Below are 23,532 nucleotides of genomic sequence, written 5' to 3' on the forward strand. Positions count from 1 at the left end.
ATTTTATTTATATATTTATAGATATAGATATAGATATTCACTAGAAAAGGGAATAGTGGCAGAAGACTGGCAGACAGCTGATGTTTAAGGTTGGCAGGTTGTAACTAGTGGGGTGCTGCAAGGATCAGTGTTTGGGCCTCAGCTATTTACAATCTATATGAATGACTTAGATGAAGGGACCGAGTGTAATGTATCCAATTTTCCTGATACAAAGCTAGGTGGGAAAGTAAGCTGTGAGGAGGAAACAGTCTGCAAAGGGGTATAGACAGGTTAAGTGAGTGAGCAAGAAGGTGGCATATCGCGTATAATGTGGGGAAATGTGAGGTTATTCATTTTGGCAGGAAGAATAGAGAAACAGAATATTTTTTAAATGGCAAGAAACTATTAAATGTTGTTCAGAGGGATTTGGGTGCCCTTGTACATGAATCAGAGAAAGTTAACATGCAGCTACAGCAAGCAATTAGGAAGGCAAATGGAATGTTTGCCTTTATTGCAAGGAGGTTGGAGTACAAGTGTCAGGAAGTCTTGCTGCAATTGTACAGGACTTTGGTGAGACCACACCTGGAGTACTGTGTACAGTTTTGGCCTCCTTACCTATCGAAGGATATACTTGCCTTAGAGGCAGTGCAACAAAGATTCACTAGATTGATTCCTGGGATGAGAGTGTTGTCCTGTGAGGAGAGATTGAGTAAAATGGGCCTTTACTGTCGAGTTTAGAAGAATGAGAGGTGATCTCATTGAAACATACAAGATTCTGAGAGGGCTTGACAGGGTAGATGATGAGGCTGCTTCCCCTGACTAAACTAGAGAGTCCAGAACTAGAGGGCATAGTCTCAGGGTAAGGGGTCAGCCATTTAGGACTGAGATGAGGAGAAATTTCTTTACTCAGGGTTGTGAATCTTTGGACTTCTCTTCTCCAAAGGACTGTGGATGCTCAGTCATTGAGTATATTCAAGGCTGAGATTGATAGATTTTTGGAATTGAGTTTGAAGTTCAGCCATGATCTTATTGAATGGCGGAGCAGGCCTGAAGGGCTATATGGTCTACTGCTCCTCCTATTTCTTATGTTCTAATGTTGTTCCTATATTTGAAAAGGGAGATAGAACAAGTCTCGGAAACTATAGGCCAGTTAGCTTAATGTCAGTGGTGGGAAAGATAATGTAATCTTTACTCAAATATGTAATGGAAAGACATCTAGAGAACAAAAGTATAGTTAAGAATAGTCAGCACTGATTTTAGAAGGGAACGTCATGCTTGACTAACCTTGTTGAATTCTTTGAAGAAGTAACAGAGTAGACAAGGGTACTGTAGTAGATATAATATATTTGGATTTTCAAAAGGCCTTCGATGAGGTACTGGATTGTAGATTCATGACTAAGGTCAGAGCATGTGGAGTCAGTGGACAAGTGGTAGAAGGGATAGAAAGCTGGCTACAAAATAGAAAAGAGGGTAGGGGTTAAGGGTAGCTCTTCAGACTGGCAAAAGGTGGGAAGTGGTTTTCCGTAGTGATCGGTGCTGGAACCACCATTGTTCACAATTGACATTAATGATTTGGATTCGGGAATCGGAAGTACAATTTCAAAATTTGCGAACGACACCAAATTGGGGGGTGTGGTTAATACAAAGGAAGAATGCGTCAAAATGCAAGAGGACATTAATAAACTGGCAGAATGGGTGTGCAATTGGTGAACAAATTTCAATATAGATAAGTTTGAGATGGTGCATTTTGGTAGGAAGTACAACACTGATTGGACCTGTTGTACTGTTTGGATGATAAGAGTCCAAACGGAATAGAGGAGCAAAGGGATCTCGGTGAACAGATACACAGATAAGAAGGCCATAAAAAAAGCAAACCAAGCATTGGGATTCATATCTGGAGGGATAGAATTGAAAAACAGAGCAGTTATGTTAAACTTGAATTGGACTTCGACTAGACCACACTCTGAGTACTGTGCACAGTTCTGGTCTCCATACTATAGAAAGGATTATAGAGACATTGGAGAGGGCACAAAAAAGATTCACAAGAATTATACCAGAACTGAGAGGATATTCTTATCAGGAAAGGCTGAACAGGCTTGGGACTCTTTTCTCTAGAAAAGAAAAGGCTGAGGGGTGACCTGATAGAGGTCTTTTAGATTATGAAAGAGTTTGATAGGGTAGACATAGAGAAAATGTTTCCACTTGTGGTGGAGCCCAAAACTAGAAGTCATCAATATTAAATAGTTGCTAACAAATCCAATAGGGAATTCAGGATAAACTTCTTTATCCAGAGTGGTAAGAATGTGAAACGTGCTACCATAAGGAGTAGTTGAGGCAAATAGCATAGATGCATTTAAGGGGAAGCAGATAAGCACGAGGGAGAAAGGAATAGAAGGGTATAGAAACATAGAAAATAGGAGCAAGAGTAGGCCATTCGGCCCTTTGCGCCTGCTCCGCCATTCAAGATGATCATGGCTGATTGTTTAACTCAGTACCCTGTTCCTGCTTTTTCCCAACATCCCTTGATCCCTTTAGCATTAAGAAATATATCTATCTCCTTCTTGAATACATCTAATGACTTGGCCTCCACTGCCTTCTGTGGTAGAGAATCCCACAGGTTTACCACCCTCTGAGTGAAGAAATTTCTCCTCATCTCTGTTCTAAATGGCATACTCTGTATCTTGAGACTGTGACCCCTGGTTCTGGACTCCCCGGCCATTGGCAACATCCTCCCTGCATCTAGTCTGTCTAGTCCTGTTAGAATTTTATGTTTCGATGAGATCATCTCTCATTCTTCTAATCTCTAATGAATATAGGCCTAGTCAACCCAATCTCTCCTCATACGTCAGTCCTGCCACCCCAGGAATCAGTCTGGTAAACCTTTGTTGCACTCCCTCCATGGTAAGGACATCCTTCCTCAGATAAAGAGATCAAAACTGCACCCAATACTCCAGATGTGGTCTCACCAAGGCCCAGTACAACTACAGTAAGACATCCTTGTTCCTGTACTCAAATCCGCTTGCAATGAACGCCAACATACCATTCGCCTTCCTAACTGCTTGCTGCACCTGAATGCTCGCTTTCAGCGACTGGTGTACAAGGGCATGTCCCCTTTTCCCAATCGATCACCATTCAGATAATCTGCCTTTCTGTTTTCACAACCAAAGTGGATAACCTCACATTTATCCACATTATACTGCATCTGCCATGTTCTTGCCCACTCACCCAACTTGTCTAAATCACATTGGAGCCTCTTTGCATCCTCCTCACAGCTCACATTCCACCCCAGCTTTTTGTCGTCTGCAAACTTAGAAATGTTACATTCAGTTCCCTCATCCAAATCATTGATATATATTGTGAATAGCTGGGGCCCAAGCACTGCCTACCACCCGGAAAAAGACCCGTTTATTCCTACTCTCTCAATCCATGCCAGTATATTGCCCATGTGCTTTAATTTTGCACACAAACCTCTTTTGTGGGATCTTATCAAAAGCCTTCTGAAAATCCAAATACACCACATCACTGGTTTGTCCCTATCTATTCTACTAGTTACATCCTCAAAAAACTCCAGTAGATTTGTTAAGCATGATTTCCCTTTCATAAACCCATGCTGACTTTGTCCAATCCCATTAATGCCTTCCAAGTGTTCTGTTATCGCATCCTTTAGAATGGACTCTAGCATTTTCCCCACTACTGATGTTAGGCTAACTGGTCTGTAATTCCCTGTTTTTTCTCTCCCTCCTTTTTTAAATAGTGGGGTTACATTTGTCACCCTCCAATCTGTAGGAACTGTTCCAGAGTCTATAGAATTTTGGAAGATGACCATCAATGCATCCACTATTTCCAGGGTCACTTCCTTTAGTATTCTGGGATGTAGATTATAGCCCCATTAATTTCCCTAGCATTTTTTTTTACTAATACTGATTTCCTTCAGTTCCTTCCTCTCACTAGACACTTGGTTCCCTAACATTTCTGGGGGGTTATTTATGTCCTCCTTTGTGAAGACAGAACCAAAGTATGTGTTTAATTGTTCTGCCATTTCTTTGCTCCACATTATAATTTCCCTAATTTCTGACTGTAAGGGACCTACATTTGTCTTCACTAATCTTTTTCTCTTGACATATTTATAGAAGCTTTTACAGTCAGTTTTTATGTTCCCTGCTAGTTTACTCAAACTGATCGGGTTAGATGAAGTAGGGAGGAAGGAGGCTCATGTGGAAAGTAAATGCTGGCATTGACCAGGTTGGGCCAAGTGGCCTGTTTCTCTTCTGTAGTTTCGATGTAACTCGATGTAATTGAAAACTGTACCATTTCTAAGAGAGGAAGGCAGAGCGATAGATTTAGTATGCAAGTCCTAATGAAGGAAACCTGCAGTATCTTGTGCTTTGACATAATTCAATGCAGTCCTTTAAATTTAGTTAAATGGAAGTGAGGGGGGGAAAGTTTCACGGCCTGTTGGCAGGAATTTTGAAAGAAGAAAATAAACCAGATCGTACAATATTTTTACACTAATGCCTTAATGCAGATGTAAGATCGATCAATATTTTGGAGTTTGAGGTTCAGGTGAACTGGATAGGAGTGTGTTTTTAAACCCCCTCTTCCTCCTAGTTTTCACTCCACTTATCCAGACAGTGCTGACTTGCTGGGATATGGTTCAACAGGTGGCAACTGGTCAACTGCAATTCGCTAAAGCGGTGATTCTTCAGAAGCGATGGTGTGATCCTAGCTGTGCAAGTTTGATGTGGGGAGCCTCACAGCTGAGCTAGTGTCTCCTCTCTGTTATCCTGTGACACCCATTTGAAAAGTCAATCACGGCTGATTTTCCTTTTTGACAACTTTCTTTTGCACAGGAGTGCTGAGATCAATATACAGTACTCTTGCAGCAATGTCCGACCAACAACAATGAGATTAAAGACCAGTTTCTGATGTTGAAACAAAACACCAAGGTCCATTCACCCATCATCCCTGTGCTCGCTGACCCACATTGGCCCCCAGTCCAGGAACGCCTCGATTTTAAAATTCTCGTCCTTGTTTTCAAATCCCTCTATGGCCTAGCCCCTCTGTATCGCTACAATCTCCTCCAGCCTTATAACCCTCCAAGATCTCTGCACTCCTCCAATTCTTGCTTCTTGGGCATTCCCTATTTTAATCACTGCACCATTGGTGGCTGTGCCTTCAGCTGCTTCGGCCCTAGGCTCTAAAATTCCCTCCTTAAGCGTTTCTACCTCTTTCTTTCTTTAAGACCCTCATTAAAACTTACCTCTTTGACCATGCTTTTGGTCACCTGTCCTAATATCTCCTTAAGTGGCTCGGTGTCAGACTTTGTTTGATAACGCTCCTTGGAAGTGCCTTGGGATGTTTTACTATGTTTAAAGGCGCTATATGAATGCAAATTGTTGTTGATGTTTGTTTGAGGCATAAATATTGGCCATGACAATGGGAAAACTCCCCTGCTCATCAAATAGTGGCATGAGATATTTTACTCCATTTGAATAGGCAGGTTGTGGTACATCTGACAATGCAGCATTCCTTCGGTAGTGAACTGAAGTGTCAGCCTAGATTATGTACTAACGTCCTTGAACCCACATCCTTCTGACTCGGAGGCAAGTGCTACCATTGAGCCAAGCTGACACTTCATTGAAGAAATTTTCACGAGAAAACTTGCACAGTTATCTCCAAGCCCACCATGCCTTACTTCCACTTGAAGCTTCTAAGAAAGAAAGGTGCTGTATAAATGCAAGACCTTTCACGTGTTCAGGATGGTCCCAAAGTGCTTCACTGCCAATGAAGTACTTTCGAAGTGTAGTCACTGTCACTGTATCGGTAAATGCGACAGCCAATTTTTGCACCCTGCTAGGTCCCACAAACAGCAATGAGATAAATGATCAGATAATTTGTTTTTAGTGATGGTAGTTCTGGTGCTGCTCCTTTTCGATTAGTTCCATGGGATATTTTATGCCCTCCTGTGAGGGGAGAAGGTGTCGGTCTTTCCTCCGTGGTAGCACACTCGCCCCTGAGTCAAAAGGTTGTGGGTTTAAGTCCCACTTCAGAGACTTGAGCACATAATCTAGGCTGACACTTCAGTGCAGAACTGAGAGAGTGCTGTACTATCGGAGGTGCTGTCTTTCAGATGAGACCGTAAACCAAGTCCCTATCTGCTCTCTCAGAAGGACGTAAAACATCCCTTTGCACTAATTGTTGTTTGTGGGATCTTGCTCTGTGCAAATTGGCTGTCTCGTTTGCCTATATAGTAACAGTGACTACACTTCAAAAGTACTTAATTGGCTGTAAAGTGCTTTTTTGGGGGGGAGGGGGGTCCTGATTTTGAGAGAGGCACTATATAAACACAGGTTTTTAAAAAAAAATGAAGATCTTGTACAAAAGATAGATTCTAGAAGAATGAGATGCAAAAGAATGGTTTCACTTGGCTCTGATAATTGGCCTGTTTTATCAGTCTAATTTCATATCAAGTAACTTACTCCAGTCCTGCTACCCTGCTCTTGGCCCTGTCTATGACTTAAATTGCTGTTGCTGTCTTGTCGCAAAAACGTCATATGTAACGAGCCTAAAAATGCGTAAATCTGAATCATTTTCCTCTTACATTAAAATCAAATGAATGATTCAGCAGTTGAAGTTTTAGAGCATAGTCAGGATTATTTCTCGATGCAAAGCCGATAATTTCACTACAAAGTTGCTTCACAGTAAATTTAAATTATCCTCCAAAAATTACAATTAATTCAGAGATTTGAATAAATATGAATAAATGCACTACAATCTCCAATACAGTCTTGTATACTGTGATTTTTGGCTTCCAGGTAACATGTACGAAGCATACGAAAATGATGGGTAGGACCAAGACCAGCTGGTCCATCAAGCCTACCCTACACATGATGTGCCTGAAGCATCATGACTGGACACTTCCTTCTCCTCTTCTTTCCCCCTCCCCACTTCCCCCCCCCCCCCCCCCTAAGTCCAATAGCCATGTAATCTCCTGGAAGAGGCATAACATTGGGGCTGGCTCAGTTATGTCCTCCCATGGCATTGGGGTAACTAAAGAGGCCAACTGAGAGTGCAATTTTTTTAGTATTTTCTGCCGTTTCTTTCAGGTGAGAAGGTTTTTACATTCTATCTGATGCTCTTTTTCTAAATAGTTTTCTATATTTCTAGTTAATTTGAAAACTGATCAAACTTAGTGGAAAATAGTGTTCCCAGGATTTTGCTGTAACATGAAGCAGCGATGCCACTATACGTTTACTTGTGTAAAATTGGCAAAACAAGTACAAGTAATGGATATTTTCTGTATTTATGAAGATTTCTAATTGTGTAGTGTGGTTTTGAAAATATAGAATTGAAGCAACAACAATTGACCTTGAAAATAATAGATTACAACTTGCTTTGTGCACACAGACATTTATTTTGAAGCCATCCTGTCCAATTTCTAAAATGAGTTCTTCATCTAGATCTTGTTGTGATCACATTGCTGAGCCTTATAATGTGTTGACTGCAGGGTTAGAGGTATATTTGTTGGGTTTTTTTTCTGATCTTCATGGCATTACAGTTTGTTGAAAGATTTACTGAAATCTGTTCCTATTTTTCAGTTACTAATATGCTGCTTAAGATGTATTGAAACAAAAATTGCGTAGAATCAAGAAATGAATATAATAAATGTATGAAGCAGCACTGAACATTGTTTTAAATAGTTTATAGAGTGAAGATTTGGAGTTGTATGAATCGTGATCATCTCTGAAATGGTTATATAGAAATAATTTTTAGAAAGGGGGTTTATTGGGGCATTTTTTTGAAAGAAAACCTGCAAGGTTATAAATCTGAAAACTAGGAAATGCTGGAAGGATAGAGCAGGTCTCTCTAAAGAGAAAAGGCCCCTCATTCCTGTCACTGCCCCCAACCCTTCTCCTCCCGTCCTGCTTCACACTCTCCACCAGCCCCTTGTCCCAACTATTTCCTCTACTTCTTCCCTAGTCCACATCTATGTAGGTAATGGTTAACAAAAATCCTGTTGTGAAGTAATGTACTGATTTAAAATTTTCCGTTACAGAATGACTGCAATTTATGTTCATGGTGCTGTAACTAATCATTTGCAAACAAAACTACTGAGAAAAATCATTCAGTATCCAGGAAAGATTTAAGGTCCCAGTTCATTTCTATGCCTTTTGATAATCGGTCAGAGCCAGCTCTAATGTACCAATAAACATTTGATGAGAAGTTCACCAAGGAAGATACCACCCTCTTTAGAAGGGTAAATTCATCTAGTCTTTCAGTAAACCATTATTCAAGGAGAGATGAGTGATGAAAAGAATAAAAGGTCAAGATCTGCCCCACCATTGGCGGCCTCACACTCTGGAATGCCATCCCCAAATCCCTCTGCCTCTCCACCTCTCTCTCTCATTTAAGACTCCCCTTGAAACCCATCTCTTTGTGATACTTCCCTTTTAATTCTGCCATCCCTTTAAAGTTTACTTACATAGTTAGCTAATGTGCTCCTTAATATTTGCCCCTGGCCTCACCTGGATTTGTGAAGAATTGTGCAACTGACCTTATTCAAGAAATTTGAGTCCCATTAGCATGTCGGGATTAGCACCACTTTTTAACCTTCTAGACATTACTGGCACTAAATTTAGGAAAATGGGTCACATTCTGACTTTATTTTTTTTTAAAAAGTAAATTGCAAGTGTTTGGGGATCAGTACTAATGAATTTTGGATAATTGGGGATAATCTGATAAAGCATCAGTGTATCCCAATAAATGAAAAAGTTTAAACTATATCTTTGTACCTATACAGCTATCCAGTGCTTAAGTGCAGATAAATGTCCAAATATATTACTTTACACACAAGTAAATATTACAAGGCTCCTCACCAGCAGAACTTTGCTGGAGGCTACAACAAATTGTGAAATGGGGCCTGAAGCCCTGTGTGCCAGTGGCAAGCCACACTGCATTTTACGGTGAATAAATTTCAAGTTATGTGGGATTTTGTTTGTGCACCCAGAAAAGCTTTGTTACAGGCTCAAATGATGTAAGTTAGAGGCTTACTAGATCTAGTGTGTTTTTAGGGGTCTATACTTCCAGTGCTGAAACCACCAATGTGAACTGGACACATAAGTAATCCTTGCCTGCTTAAATCGATTTCTTAAAGGGAGATTATTGCAAGACACTTCGATTTAAAACTTCAGATTGTTTGGGTGTTTGCAATTATTTTTTGCTCCATGCATTGGTTGGTTTTGTTGGTTTTGCTGGGTTTGCCATTTTTCCCTTTTTTTACTTTATTAGATTTGGTTGCTATTGACATCTGAGTGCTGTGGATGGGAATTTCTTTGGGGATTTGTGGATTCTGATAGTGCAGTACAATTTAGATGATTTCTTGAGGGAACAACACATGCAGATGCAACAACACCCAGCATTTTCTCTGCACCCATCCATCACAACCCCAGAAATGGCACTTATAGACTCCTCACCAAGTACTTGGATTTATCATGGACTTAATCTTTGTCATCTCTGCTTCACACAACAGGCTGTCAGAGTTATACTTTCTGCCTTAGAAGTGAAAGTTAAGACAAGACAAAGCTTTTGTCTGGATCTCTTCAAGCCAATGTGGAAGATATTTGCCACATCACAGATGGCCTGCAGTGCACATCAAGCAGCAGCATTACTTTGCTTGTGAAAAGGAGGCATCAGCATGACAGAGCACAGAGCTTTCATTAAGTGGCAGGGTTCCCTCAAATGTAGGATGTCCAGGAAACAGCCATGATGCCTTCATTATACAGCGGTCCAGTGCCTGCATTATTTGGAAGGAAAAAATAACACCGGCTGGATGGCTCTTGAGATCTGAGCATCTGTACACTGTTCCTCAGCCATCACATCCACTTGTAAGAAAAGTGTGCTGTCCACCTTTGGCCACTGACATGCATCATGATGATTCTATTGTTAAATACTATTTGAATATTAATTGAGTGAAAAAGGGCAATAGTGCGGCAGTTCCCAATTTAGCTAGTATCATGCTTGATTGGCTCCATATGAAAAATGTGCCTATGAAGAGCACAATTACCTTCACACTTCTGTTGATTCTTCTTCATTTACAGCCAGATACAAAGGACAAGGTCAATTAATTGACTTAGTCAGTAACTTCCTTTCACACAATTTGCACTTGTGTTTCACTGGAGGGTGATCTTCAGCTCCAATTATAGCCGCCCTCTTTAGTGCAGCTCCTGCAGCAGGGCTTCCAACTCTTCAGATGAAATGGTGCACTGTTGCCCAAATATCTAAGCTGTGTCATTTGTGAACAAATAGTCTACTTTCAGTTTTCTGCCATGACCACTGTTTTCACTAATGGCAAGTGGCATCCCATTTGGAGCTGCTGTCTCATTGATTTTAGGACCCTCCCCAAGCCAACAAAATGAGTTACAGGCTGAGCTGACATGCAAACTTTTCATGGGGAGAGACTATGATGAGCAGCTCTGCTGTAACGTACTGGTAGCATAGGCTGCTGCAGTGTAGGCTCTTGTGCTGGTTGTGGTATTTCACTGTTAGTGATATAGTTAGCATATTATGCCACCTACAGGTTACCTTGGTTGTTATAAATTTGCTTTGAAAAGCATTAGTGATATATTTAGAACATAAGATAAGTCACTGATGAATAAAGAGCATTCAGCCCATTGAAGTTCATCCGTCAAGTATATTAACTCTCCCATGATGGCACGTGCTTGCATTTTGAATAACCCAGTGATTTTTGACCCAATTTCCTTCCAAATATTTTTCACTTTGAATAGGTATTGTAATATGTGTTCAAAATTTACATTTTGCAAATTTTCCATTTAATAAATATAACGATATTCTACTGTTTTGCCTATATATTTTAGCGGTGTGTTTTTTGTTCATATATTACTTTGCCGGATTGTCTGAACGTGGAAGTGACACATTTACTATTTATTACTAGCAGATCTCTAAGTTCCTCTGTGCTAATTCAATTCCAGTTACTGGATACTTTTGTGCCACAATTTTCTTGTAACCTCACAGTATTTATTGATAGTATTTCAGTAAAGTAGGTGCATACTGTAATATGTTTTACAGGAAAAGTACATAGTATGTGCAAAAAAATGACATAGCATTTTCACTGATTTGAAAAGATGGGACTGTAGTTGCTACTTGCAGTGAACTCTAATGAAAATGCGGATCATTTGCTTACTGTAATTCATTTGCTGTATAACTCAGTATTGAAAATTTGTTCTAAAAGATGCCTGTTTTTCAACTAGTGTCAATTTTGATTTTTCTTGTACCTTTTTTATGAAGTCTCTAATTTATCTCATTGTAATTAGAGATTATATATATATATATATATATATATATTCATTGGAGTAGTCTATGTGTTACGCACATCTTGTTGAGGGATCAGTCAAATTTGGCATCAGTGCCTGGAATTTGGCGAGTTCAGGGGGTTTCCAGGGTATTACAAATATAGTGATGGGACTTGTTGGGACATTTTCTTCTGTGGAGCAGTAAAGGGGTTTGTTTTTAGTTTGAGTTTCTTGGGGTGTGGTCTTGGCCAAGTGGCTTCCAGACTACCTGGTGTTTCCCGAGTTCTAGGTAGTCATTCATCACCATTTCAGATTGGCATATGTCCCATGAATGCTTCACCAACATATTTGTGAGGATACATTGGCCCACAATTTGCTGAATAAATAATGGCGTGTGAATTTCGAGATTTTCTAGAAGTTGCTGCATTTGTACATTAAATGACCATTAAATTCACCACAGAAAGTTAAGTCCAGTAATAAATAGCTTAAGCACCCTTTCAACGACATGATCGTTGTTAATGCCAATCAACGTCACTTGCCCAGAAAGTGAACAGTTAAGAGTGTGGAATCTCATTCCTTCAGGTTGTGAATTGTTGGGGATTTTAAAAATGTTTTTTTTCTTAACTCTCTCTCTCTCGCCTCTCCAATCTATCTTTCCCTCTTCATTTCTCTTTCAGTGCCTAATTTGACATTACATTCACCCTCCTTCTCAATCCTTCCTCTGTTTATTTCTCAGTCCTTTAATCTCATTGGTGAAAGAGTTACACTGTTTGTCCCATTGTTCACCAAGGCCCCAGATGCCCCGTTGCCCTTGCCATGCCATTATCAGCTCACATGTCCAATAACTTTGTGGGCAAAAAAATTTTGAGCTGAAGGATGCAGAAAAACCAGTCTAATAGGGCACACTGTGAGATGCCCTACTCCAGCAAATTCTGGGCCAATGCCTTGCACTAGGGGAGATTTGCTCACTAGCTGGCAGGCCTAGCAGGCATAGGCTCAGATCAGCAAGAATTGTGCAGCCTGGACTTTTGAGTTATTGCTTAAGAAAATCATAAAACTGAATTTAAAAATTGCCATTTATCTATGGAGGTGGGGGGAATTGGATGGTTAAGTAAGAGTTACATTTGCCAAAAAACATCAGACAGCAAAAGAATGGATATATTTTCCACTGCTAATTACTTGCTTGTGATGAAAATCTGAGTGCTAATCTTTAACAGAAAATCTTTAACTGCTTGTCCCACGAGGAGCACTATCCTGCATGCTTCACATTTCAGTGAAAAATCGGTGTTTCGAGTCATGAAACATTGTTTGTACATTGATCTGAATCTCGTAATTGTATATATTTTTAAAGAATTTATTCCATTTTCGCCACTGGAAAAGGAGGTCATGGATTTGCCTTTTTTGTTTGCAAAGTATGCAGTACTTTTAAGATCAGATTGATAAATTGAAGTAGAGATCACACTGTTTGGTCTTTGGATTACAGTTTGAATACATCTGAATCACCGTTTCACCAAGCTGTTCGTGTAGTTCAGCCAGCCTGCTGAGGATATGGTGAAATGTAATCAAATTTCCACTTCTAAAGGATTGTACTATATTACAAGCATATCTGATTGAAAGACCAGTCCATGTAAATAGTAGTCTTGACAACTTGGGAAAACTGGCACCAACGTCTTTCCACTGAAGGTGAAGAAAATTACGGGGATGGAGTGCTATCAATATAAAGTACTAGTACTCTTTTCCCCCAACCCATAGCTTAAAACAAATAATTGGAAATGTCATCCTCTTTAGAAGGTAATCTTATTAATGCTATTTTTCCAGCCTGTGGAGACCTGGCATTTCAGTGAGTGGTGCAGTTGCCAACTACATGAAAATCAGTGACATCTCTATAGGGAATACTAAAATTGGCATCTGAACCTGTCAAGGTCACTGATGCTTCCATAGTTGCTATCTGTTGCACAGCTGTCTGTAGAGAGGGATAGACTAAAAAGGATGAATCTCTGTAGGACTGAGACATAAATAAAAGTAATATTTTGAGAAGGTCGGAAATTCTTAACCTAAAATGGTGAGATTCTATTACGTTGCAAGTCAATAACCCACACTCCCTTGGATTTTCCTTCTCCTTATTAAACCACAGAATCTTTTAGCAGTCTTTTTGTAAATAGTAATTTCCTTAATTCTTTAAATCCTAAATAAATGTACATATAGTATGTTCCTTCCCTTTCCTCCTACTAGTATAATGGAAAATAATTGATACCTCATCATGATTGAAAAGCATTGATTTAATCTCCGGGCTTGGGTGATATCAGATGCAGGTAGGCTTAGAATTTGTTGTAACTGGTCAATGAATGGCGCCTGCCATTGGTTAGACTTGCCCTTGCCCATTCAATCTCCATGATATTTTGCGCCACAAGTTGCTGGAAGTGCGAGATGGAAACGGTGCAGCGCCCTCTACGGGGCATCTGGGATCTGTGTGAACAGGGCAAGCAACTGTGTATCTCCTTAACCAATCAGATTGAAGGGTTGTTCAATGACCAGCGCAAGGACTGAACAAGGAAGTATAAGTTAGAACAGTGAATTCAATGTCAAATCAGGCATAGAAAAAGAAATAGAGAGGGAAAGAAAGATTGGATTAAGAGACAAAGAAAAAGTTTTAAAAAATTAATTTTAAATTTTAAAAAAAATCGCCAATAGCAATTAAACTTGAACGAATGAGATTCCACATTTGTAATAGTTGATTTTCAGAGCGAGAGAGGTTGACTGGCAGTAATTGACACTTATCACACTGTTAAAAGGGTATTTAAACTGAAATGGACAAGCCCTATCTTTCTGTGAAGAGTTTAGTTCTTAACTACTGCGCAAGTACAGGAACTTCATGCCAGTCAAAGCCTTTGAATGGTAAGCCTGACATTGAGATGCTATTCTTGTGAAGCCACCGCGGAGCGGCGCATCTCCGACAGCAGCTTTCAGATTTTCGTGTTTAACTGTGCATCTTCCATCGCCTAAAGTTGCTGTGTGATTTACGCATGAATAACGGTGAGCCCATTAGCCTTACCGTTATTTTGATTGCAAATTCTGGGCCGTAATCTTCAGCTAAACACACGATGGTCTGAGAATTTGTACCATTAACTTTGGAGGGGTGTATTCAGTTTTAGATTTGTGTTTGTGCTCTGTGGTTTACGGTGAGAATGCTGACTGTGGTGTTCTGTTGGTAATGTTCACACAAAGTGGTAACAACGTTATAATCATTAAATCACCTTCATTGAAAAATAATTTCCACTTGATTACTGGCAAATTATATAGCTGATATATGTTGTAATGACATGATTTGAACCAGCACGCTCATCTCTTTTTTCTGCGCTGTAGGCAACAATTAAGATTTCACCAAAGAATCCTGCTAGAGCTAAGATATTTATGTTAAGAATAAATGGAAGCATTGAAAGTACTGCGTGGGAACACAACTGTGTTGTCCCAGGAGTCAAGCTAAATGAGCAATATTTTATTGTTAGCCAGATGTTTTGCTTAAAAGTTAAAATTGCAAAAAGCATCTTTTGCAAACTACTTCTAATTTACCTAACTCCATTCTTCTGTATGTACCATGTTGTAGGTGACAGGCTTGTCTTTGCAATTCTGGATACACTGGGGGTAAAATTCAACTTTGGCGGGGGTGCAAAATGGGATTTAAATGGAAAGGAAAATCGGAAGAGGCGTATAACGGGCAGCCGATCCATCACTGCCTATTTTGTGCTTCTGCTGAAGTTGAATTGGCTTCTCAGACCTGCACCTGTATATTGGGCCTTCAAGACTGGGACCTTCTGGTTATCTGCATCAGCAGCCAGGCAGAAGGCTCCAATTGTATCCAAACACCCTGAAGAGGGAATTAAAGTTGAAAAGAAGCATGTAGCTTTGCCCTCCTCTGGGACCCCTACTGACCCTTTGGTTGGCAGGGGTCCATAAGCAGATCTTAGCGTTGGGTTTCACTGGGCTACCCAGCCAACTTCACCGCAGGCAAATAAGGCAGGAAGTTTGGAATACCCTCTCCTGCCTCATTTTAAAACCAATGCTGGTCTTGTGTATCCACAGCACCAGTTAGATCCTGTGGGGGAGCTCCAAGCAATCCCAGCAAGTTGTAATGGGGGCAGAGACCTGACGTGAGTGGGTTTCTTTTCCTTTTCTCTCTCTGCTGCACCTGGGGAATATCAATTTCCGAGACACAGCAGAGGTAAATCAATCCTGAGATATCAACCACAGCCTTGGGGAGACTAGGCATTAAGCAATAAAATTCAAGAATCTGTGCCTCTGTTGGCAGTTGATATTTCATCATAATTGGTGAATACCTCCAAACAGATCTTCAGCCTATCCCCTTGGTTAAGATAGGTGTGTTGTTTTGGGAGACAACAATTTTTTTTTGAACATTTGGCTGTCTGATGAGGTTTTAATCCTTGCCCTCAGTCTTGCCCTCCCTTGGTGTTAAGGGCACATATTATGTTCGTGGTAGACACAAAGCAGCTCCATTGATTTGGGAAAATTGGATTACTAGAGTAAGCTTTTGGTATGCATGGTCTTTCTGTTGATGAAAATGAGGAATTAAATCTAGTCACTCATTGTCAGACACTTTTTATGACATTAAATAAACATAAAAATATTGCTTGTTGAGTTGATCTAACTCTAAAATGAGGGATATGATTGCTATGTTACTGGATTAGTAATCCAGAGAATGTTAGTTTGAATACCACCATGGCAGTTTGAAAAGCTGGTACCTGTAATAGTGATCATGAAGCTGTTGGATTTTAGTAGAATTTAGTAAAAGTCCAACAGCTTCATGATTTTAGTAAAAATCCAACTGGTTCACCAATGTCCTTTCGGGAAAGAAACCTGCTGTCCTTACCCAGTCTGACCCATATGTGATTCGAATCCCACACCAATGTGGTTGACTCTTGACTGCCCTCTGAAATGACCTATCAAGGTTGTATCAAACTACTACAAAACCTTTGCCATTCAAGAAGAAGGCCCACCATCACCTTTTCAGGCAACTAATGATGGCAATATATGCCAGCTTGCCTGCAATACCCGCATCCTGAGAATTTTTAAAATATCGTTATGCTCTTTTCACCAGTGATTAATGTGTTCTACATTTAATAATGCTGAATGGCAGGTAAACTAAATATTAAACAGTAAGTTATGCAGCTTTCTGAACTTTGACCAATAAATAAACTGTGCTTTGTAATGAGTTGAAAGAGCTAAATTAACATCAAATGGGCTTCCCAGATGGCTCTGTTGATAAAAATGTGTAACTTAGTCATATAGACCAGAAGTTTCCAGGTTTGATTCCTGTGCAGAGTTAGCTAATTACGCAAGGGTGGCAGTAGAGGTGCCTCAATTGGCCTGAGAGAGGGGGAAATTAGTCAAGATTCCTGCACCAGATCATCATCTAATGAAGCCTTTGTTGGGTGAGGACAGGATGTGTTTGAATGGGCTTTCAATGCCCAGTATAGGCTCATACATGAAGAACAATCGCTGGACAAGGCCCGTTGAGTCATTCGCTAGCAATGACTTAAGGAGAGGAGTGGCAGAGATTGGTGGGGGAATTTTTTTTAAAGAACAAGTCATCAGATGAGAATGGGATGGGAAATTGACAGAAATGCCGGTGTTTATATTTGCAGGTAATTTTTGAAGCAGATGTCTCTCGTGAACAAACTGGATATATTGCCATCGACGAAATCCAGGTTTTGAGCTACCCATGTGGTAAGTGTTCATTTATTAAATTATGCTTTTGGTTCAAAGGACAGAGAAGTGTTAGAACTAAATTATGATAAGCCAGGTTTTTGCCAACCTGCAAAGAGTTAATTTGGACATTAAATAGACATTGAATTTGGTACTTCATTGTCATTTTAAATCTACTGTTAAATTTGGTTCATAAAATAACCACTTTTAATCTTGCTGTGAAATGGTTGTTGTTGGTCTGTGCATCCATCAATGAACACCAATGAGTCTTCTCAATCACTCTCACTAAATTTGATTACTCATTGTCCCGTGGATTCAAGACTATGTATGCTGTGAACCAACTCTAGTTCTGCCAGTTTTTCTCTCCACTCCCAAGTTAAAGTACTCTTGCAAAGAACTTTTCTGGCAGTTCAGTCAAGTCCTTGTAATTTAAGTAGGGTCAGGCAAGCTCATTGCCTGTTTAGAACTTGGTTTCTTTTTTTAAAAAAAGAAACCAACACTTTCCACTGTGACCACTTCAAAATTGAAGAAAAATATTGTAATAATACCTTTCTTGAAGTTTTGAATTGGATTAACCGATTTTGAGCCTGTATTGTGCAATTCTCCACCTCTGCACCACAAATTTCCATTGCAATGGAAAACATTACTTGAGTACAGCACAAAACATTAGAACTTGTTTAAGATGCATGATGGGTCAATGGATTAATGAAACTATCAAATTGCACTTGAAAAATTATACACTAGTAAATCTGAGCAGTGCTTCTGGTAGCTTAAATATTTTTTTTCAACACACCATTTTAATGAAAGCGATGATGGATGTTAATTACAATTTCAGTGGAGCTGACTTTGAGCATTATGATTCCTTTTCTTTTTTTGATGCAATTCAAAATGTGGAATAAATACTGACATGCAGAGAAGAAGAAAATGTTTTTAAACAATTCACCTAATAAAACTTACTGTTTCAGATTTTTAGGTGGTTCTTGATACATTTTTTGCAGATGATATTTTTAAAAATTTGTTTTCAGTACTATTACATTGTCTGCAATGATAAAAAGTGAGTTGTGAGTGGCAAAGTGACTGATGCAAATTAAAATTCTTTAAACAATTGATATTGAAGAAGGCAGTAAATTCTCTTACTGCCTTCTTCAATAAAGGAACAATAATTCACTCCATTTTTTCTCTGAGTGGTGATTTTCTTTTACAATGTTGGTATCCTTGCTTGGACAATATTGTTGCTATTATGAGAAACACTTTCTGCAATGCTTGCAGGTGCCTGATAATTAACACATATATTTAACCTTTTTCAGACAAAACAGTCACTTAAGTTTAGGTCCTTATTCAAACTTCTATTGCTTTAATAAGTTGAATTGATTTAAGATGAAGCCAACAATAATTGAAAATGCACAAAGAAACATGAAGAAAACTTTAAAAGTTCTCCCAAAGGTACCTTGATTTTTTTTTGAGGAGAGGATGAGTTAAGAGAAAGACATTCTGTATACTGAACCAACATTGAGGGGCACTATATATAAGCATCAATGTGCTGTGCCCTGGAATGGCAGAGTATTCAAGCATGCCTATGATTCCACACAGTAAATTAATTAGGGTCAGCCTAGTTACTGGTTAAGCTGCAACCACAACTTCCTGGCCTGGAAACTCATGGCAGTAACTAGGTTGAATGTTTGTTTTTATTATGAAGCAGCTGCATACATTTCAGGAAGTGCTTCTCGAAATAGCTGAGTAACCTCCTCAAATGATATTATTTGAGCAAAGGTGCCAACTCTAACAAAAAAATTGCTAAGAAGAGTACCTCACAAACTATGTTCTCTAATTTAGTGTGAAATTTATAACGTCACTATACTTGTGCAGAGTTGGATGCTTGTGCATGCTAAGAGGTGCTCAAATTTTGTGCTAGGTAAGCCTAACATGGCATGTGTTAGTGAAGTAGTGCTGTTGAATGCCACATTAATTATATGGCACTATCATTATAGTGCAAAATAAGTGTTCAGGGATCAAATCAAAGTAATACATAGTTTAGTCAGACCTAGTACTCCTCTACCTCTCTAAAGTGAAAAGCACAGATATCAACAACAGACCAAGTAAAGGAAGATTTTTGTTTTGCCCTTGATCTTTATTACCCTGCACGTGGTTTATAGGCTAAGAGTTTTGTTTTAAACTTAAGTTCCCTTGCCTCAAACAGTAGGTCACTTGAAGTCAAAAATATTATTGTAATGTGACATAAATCTAGCAAACCACTTGAGGCCCTTTTACAAATTGGGACTTTTGTATTTTTTTTTCTGCAGCAAAAGATTTCTTCATGGCTTGATCCAAAATAATGCAGCTAGAAACATAATCATAATAGGTACATTTATGTGTTGATTCAAATCTTAGTTGTCATTTGCATATTTGTAGTAGATTTATTTCCCATTTTGGAACATAATGCAATTTATTTTTTGAATTCAGTGGCATGAAAAGCAAAGTATTTATGACTCTGTCTGCTCATCCAGATTTCCTTTTAATGCTAAAAATACCGGCATCATACTTTGACCGAAATTGGTAAGAAACAACTCTTGATTAGTTTAGAATATGATCATGCTGGGAGCTTTCTTGTATTTATTTGGTCTGTCTGCAGTACCAACTTGTCATATTTCATCAAAATTCACTAATTTGAGAAATTGATTCCTCTAGTTAGATCATGCAGAGAGGTTCATTTGCTTCGTGAATATCCTACTGAAGCCTTCCCCCCCCACCCCCCAAAGCAGTATGAGGACTCGATTTAAATAATTTCATCACTTGAAATATTAAAAATAAACTTTCACTAAAGGTTAGAATCGACAAATGAAGAGTTTTCTCTTTGCCATGACAGATCATGTGTTTGTGTTTTCCATTTTTGTTTAGGGGCAACTCTAGGAACATAAGAGTAGACCATTTAGCCCCTTGAGCCTGTTCCGCCATTCAATTAAATCATAGTTTAGCTGTATTTTAACTCCATCTACTTGCCTTGATTCCATAACCCTTAATACCCTTGCCTAACAACAATCTTTCAACCTCTGTATTGAAATTTTCAATTGGCCTAGCTTCAACAGCTCTAATTTTAAGGTTATGCCCCCCTTGTTCTAGACTCTCCCACCAGAGGAAATAGTTTCTTTCTATCTACCCTATTAAATCCTTTAATCATCTTGAACATTTCAATTAGATCAGCCCTTAATCTTCTATACTCAAGGGAATACAAGCATAGTCTATGCAACATGTCCTCATAATTTAACCCTTTTAGCCCCGGTATCATTCTGGTGAATCTGGGCTCCACCCCCTCCAAGGCCAATATATCCTTCGAGTTGTGGTGCCCAGAACTGAATGCAGTACTCTAAATGGAGTCCAACCAGAGCTCTGCACAGCTGAAGAATAATCTCCTCCCCATTGTATTCCAGCCCTCTTGAGATAAAGGCCAAATTCCATTATCCTCCTTAAAGATTTTTTTGTACCTGTCCACTAGCTATTAGTGATTACTGCACTTGGACCCCTGAATCTCTCTCCTCATCCACAGTTCCTAGCTTCTCGCCATTTAGAAAATACTCTGGTCGACCTTTCTTGGGTCCAAAATGGATGACCTCACACTTTCCCACATTGAACTCCATCTGCCACAGTTTTTCTCACTGACTTAATCTATCAATGTCCTTTTGCAACTTTCTGCTCCCATCTACATTATTTACTGTGCCACCTAACTTGGTGTTGTTTGCAAATGTAGACATACGGCTCTCTATTCCTTCATCCAAGTCACTTATAAATATAATGAAAAGCTGTGGCCCCAGTACAGATCCCTTGCGGACACATCCTGCCAATTTGAGTACATACCCATTATTCCTACTCTCTGTCTCCTACCTCCTAACCAATTCCCTATCCAAACCGATAGGTTGCTTCCAATTTAATGCGCTCTCATTTTTGTTTATAGTCTCTTATTATGTGGAACCTTGTTGAATGCCTTCTGGAAGGCCATATAAATAACATCCATAAACATTCCCTTATCTACCACGTTAGTTACTGCCTCAAAAAATTTGCCTAGGTTCATTGGAGATAACTTGCCCTTTACAAATCCATATCTCTGATCTCTGATCAGCTTATATTTATCCAAATGCTCAGTCACTCTGTCCCTAATAACAGATTCTAGTAACTTCCCCACAATTGACATTAGGAAATTATGGGCCTATTAGTCCAGTTTCTAACCCTTCCAAAATAGTGAAGTGACATTGGCAATTTTCCAATCCAAGGGACCAATTCCTGAATTGAGTGTGTTTTGGAAGATCATGACTAACGCATCAACAATTTCCTCACCTACTTCTTTCAATGCCGACTTTGTGATTTCTCTTCCCTGCAACCCCCCACCCCACCTCCCCAAATGAACTGTGAGGGTTGTCTTTGTTTTGTAAGGGACAGTGGAGAGAATATAATTTTTATTTTGTAGCTCTTCATCTATCATTTTAAGTCATTTCCATTCATTTTTAATTAGTTACACTGGTAGTTATGAGTTCCGTATTCAACAGTCCACAGCTCAGACATGATGTGAAGATCCCACACTTAGCTCTTTTTCTAATTCCGAACTTGATTTTTGTCTTCAAAATATGGTTTGCTAAATCTAAGTATCAGATAATAAAGTTTGTCACTTAGCCGAATGTTTCATTGGCGCTATAGTGCAGAGAATCATACAGACCAGAATTATGCTTCCCCAGAAAGAGGAGAGTTGACGTTGGACTGTTCTGGTACGTCTCCTGGTACAAATTCAGAAAGGCATTAATACAAGCCTGAGAGAAGGTTCTCTCCCACTTGCTGGTTTGGCTGCAATCGGTGTTTGACCCGGGAAAACTGGGACAGAAAGTAGAATGAGTTTCCTCATTTAAAAAAATGTTGATGGGAATTCAGTCATTTCATTGACCACAGCATCTTGAAAATCCAGCATTTAAACAATTTGGAATCATTTGTTTCTGGGGTTTGGGGGTGGGGCTGGGTGGTAAGAGGGGGAGGGAAGAGTAAATACCTCAGTTCACATAAATGATGTCTCCAACTTGTTGATGCCAACTATACCCTGTGCCATTAGAGTGTGTTGAAAGAATGATTTTGTCCTATGTACCCCAGAAAAGAGTTGAGTATGATTGAATTTGAATTGGTTTTACCCTGAAAGAAAGTTAATATTTAAACAAATTAAGGAACAAATGTTAGGTTTAGCGTACAAGACTACAGTTGCGTGTTTCATAAATGTTTAAAAGAAACCAAAGCAGTAAGTACAGTGCACTGGTACACTCAGAGCTCATAAATCCAAATTGAGTTGACCTTTGTCATGAACATGTCAAAATGTTAATGTTTTACAGACAAATCTCCTCACTTTTTGCGACTTGGAGATGTGGAAGTAAATGCAGGACAAAATGCTACATTTCAGTGTATCGCCACAGGCAGGGATACAGTGAATAACAAGCTATGGCTGCAGGTGAGATCTAGCAACACTGTATTCCCATCTGTCTCATAATAACTCATTCTGTCAAAAACAGAAAAAGCTGCCAATGATTTCCACACTATGCTCACTTTCTCAATCCTTGAAGGGATTGCTATGAATAAGTTAGGATTATTTTTCCCCTTGAAAATTTTATGTAGCTTAACAGTGGTTTGATTTTCTAGCTTTTTATTACTATTTAATTTTTTTTATTTGTATGCAAACGCCAAGAGAACCTGCAATCTGGGATGTGGTTTAATAGACGCTACACGTCACACTAGGATTATTCCCCTGGAGCAGCATTGTTTCAGGTTTTGTAATGAGACTCAAGTGACTTAGCTTCAGAAATTCAGAGGCGGAATCGATCATTGCTATGTAAATTACAGCTGGGGAGTGGTTATTGTCTAGGCTGTGTAAAATCCTATTGATAATGATGATGGAACACATAATAGATGAGAACTTCCCATTGATGCACGATTCAAGTGGATAGTTTACAATATGGGGAGTGATGTTTATTGTAGATTTGGAGGAATGCTGTGATACATGTCGACATGGACCTTGATATTTGAGCATGTTTCAGCAGTTTTCTAAACTAAGATGTTTGCATACTGTCCAGGCCTTAGCAGGAATTGAGGGATTAAAAACCTTCAATTATTTTTTTTTTCCAAATGGCATGGATTTGTATTGTTGAGTGTTGTACTTATGATGGTATGTTACTGGCTTTTATTTGATTTCTGCAAGACCCATAACTCTCGTGTGGTAGACATAAGTGAATTGTTGAAGCATTGGGAAAATAAAAGCATTGACGCACAACCGGTATAATAGTGTTTATTATATCACTGATGAAATGAAGAATGGCAGGTTAAAAATTGTTCCGCAATAGGGCACGTAGTGCAAATATTTTTATTTTACTATAATGTTGTCAGTAGGTTGAAAAATTGAGCCACGCATTGATATTTTTACTGTAACAATGCAGAAAAAAATTCTTGTGGATAAGTATCTGAAAAAGGGGGGGGGGTTAACTTATGTATGATAAATACATAAATA

General features: G+C 39.1%; 1 protein-coding gene across 2 annotated transcripts in view; it reads left to right on the forward strand.

Moving 5' to 3' along the window:
• ptprk (protein tyrosine phosphatase receptor type K) overlaps positions 1-23,532 on the forward strand; it is a 539,056-nt gene that overhangs the window by 188,120 nt on the left and 327,404 nt on the right. For both annotated transcript variants that reach the window (XM_067984566.1, XM_067984567.1), the window contains exons 4-5: positions 16,949-17,030; positions 22,367-22,482. In XM_067984566.1, the coding sequence (XP_067840667.1) occupies positions 16,949-17,030; positions 22,367-22,482 (198 nt within the window). The remainder of the gene's footprint in view (positions 1-16,948; positions 17,031-22,366; positions 22,483-23,532) is intronic.

The sequence above is a fragment of the Heptranchias perlo genome, chromosome 5 (genome assembly GCF_035084215.1).
Source record: "Heptranchias perlo isolate sHepPer1 chromosome 5, sHepPer1.hap1, whole genome shotgun sequence".
Lineage (NCBI taxonomy): Eukaryota > Metazoa > Chordata > Chondrichthyes > Hexanchiformes > Hexanchidae > Heptranchias > Heptranchias perlo.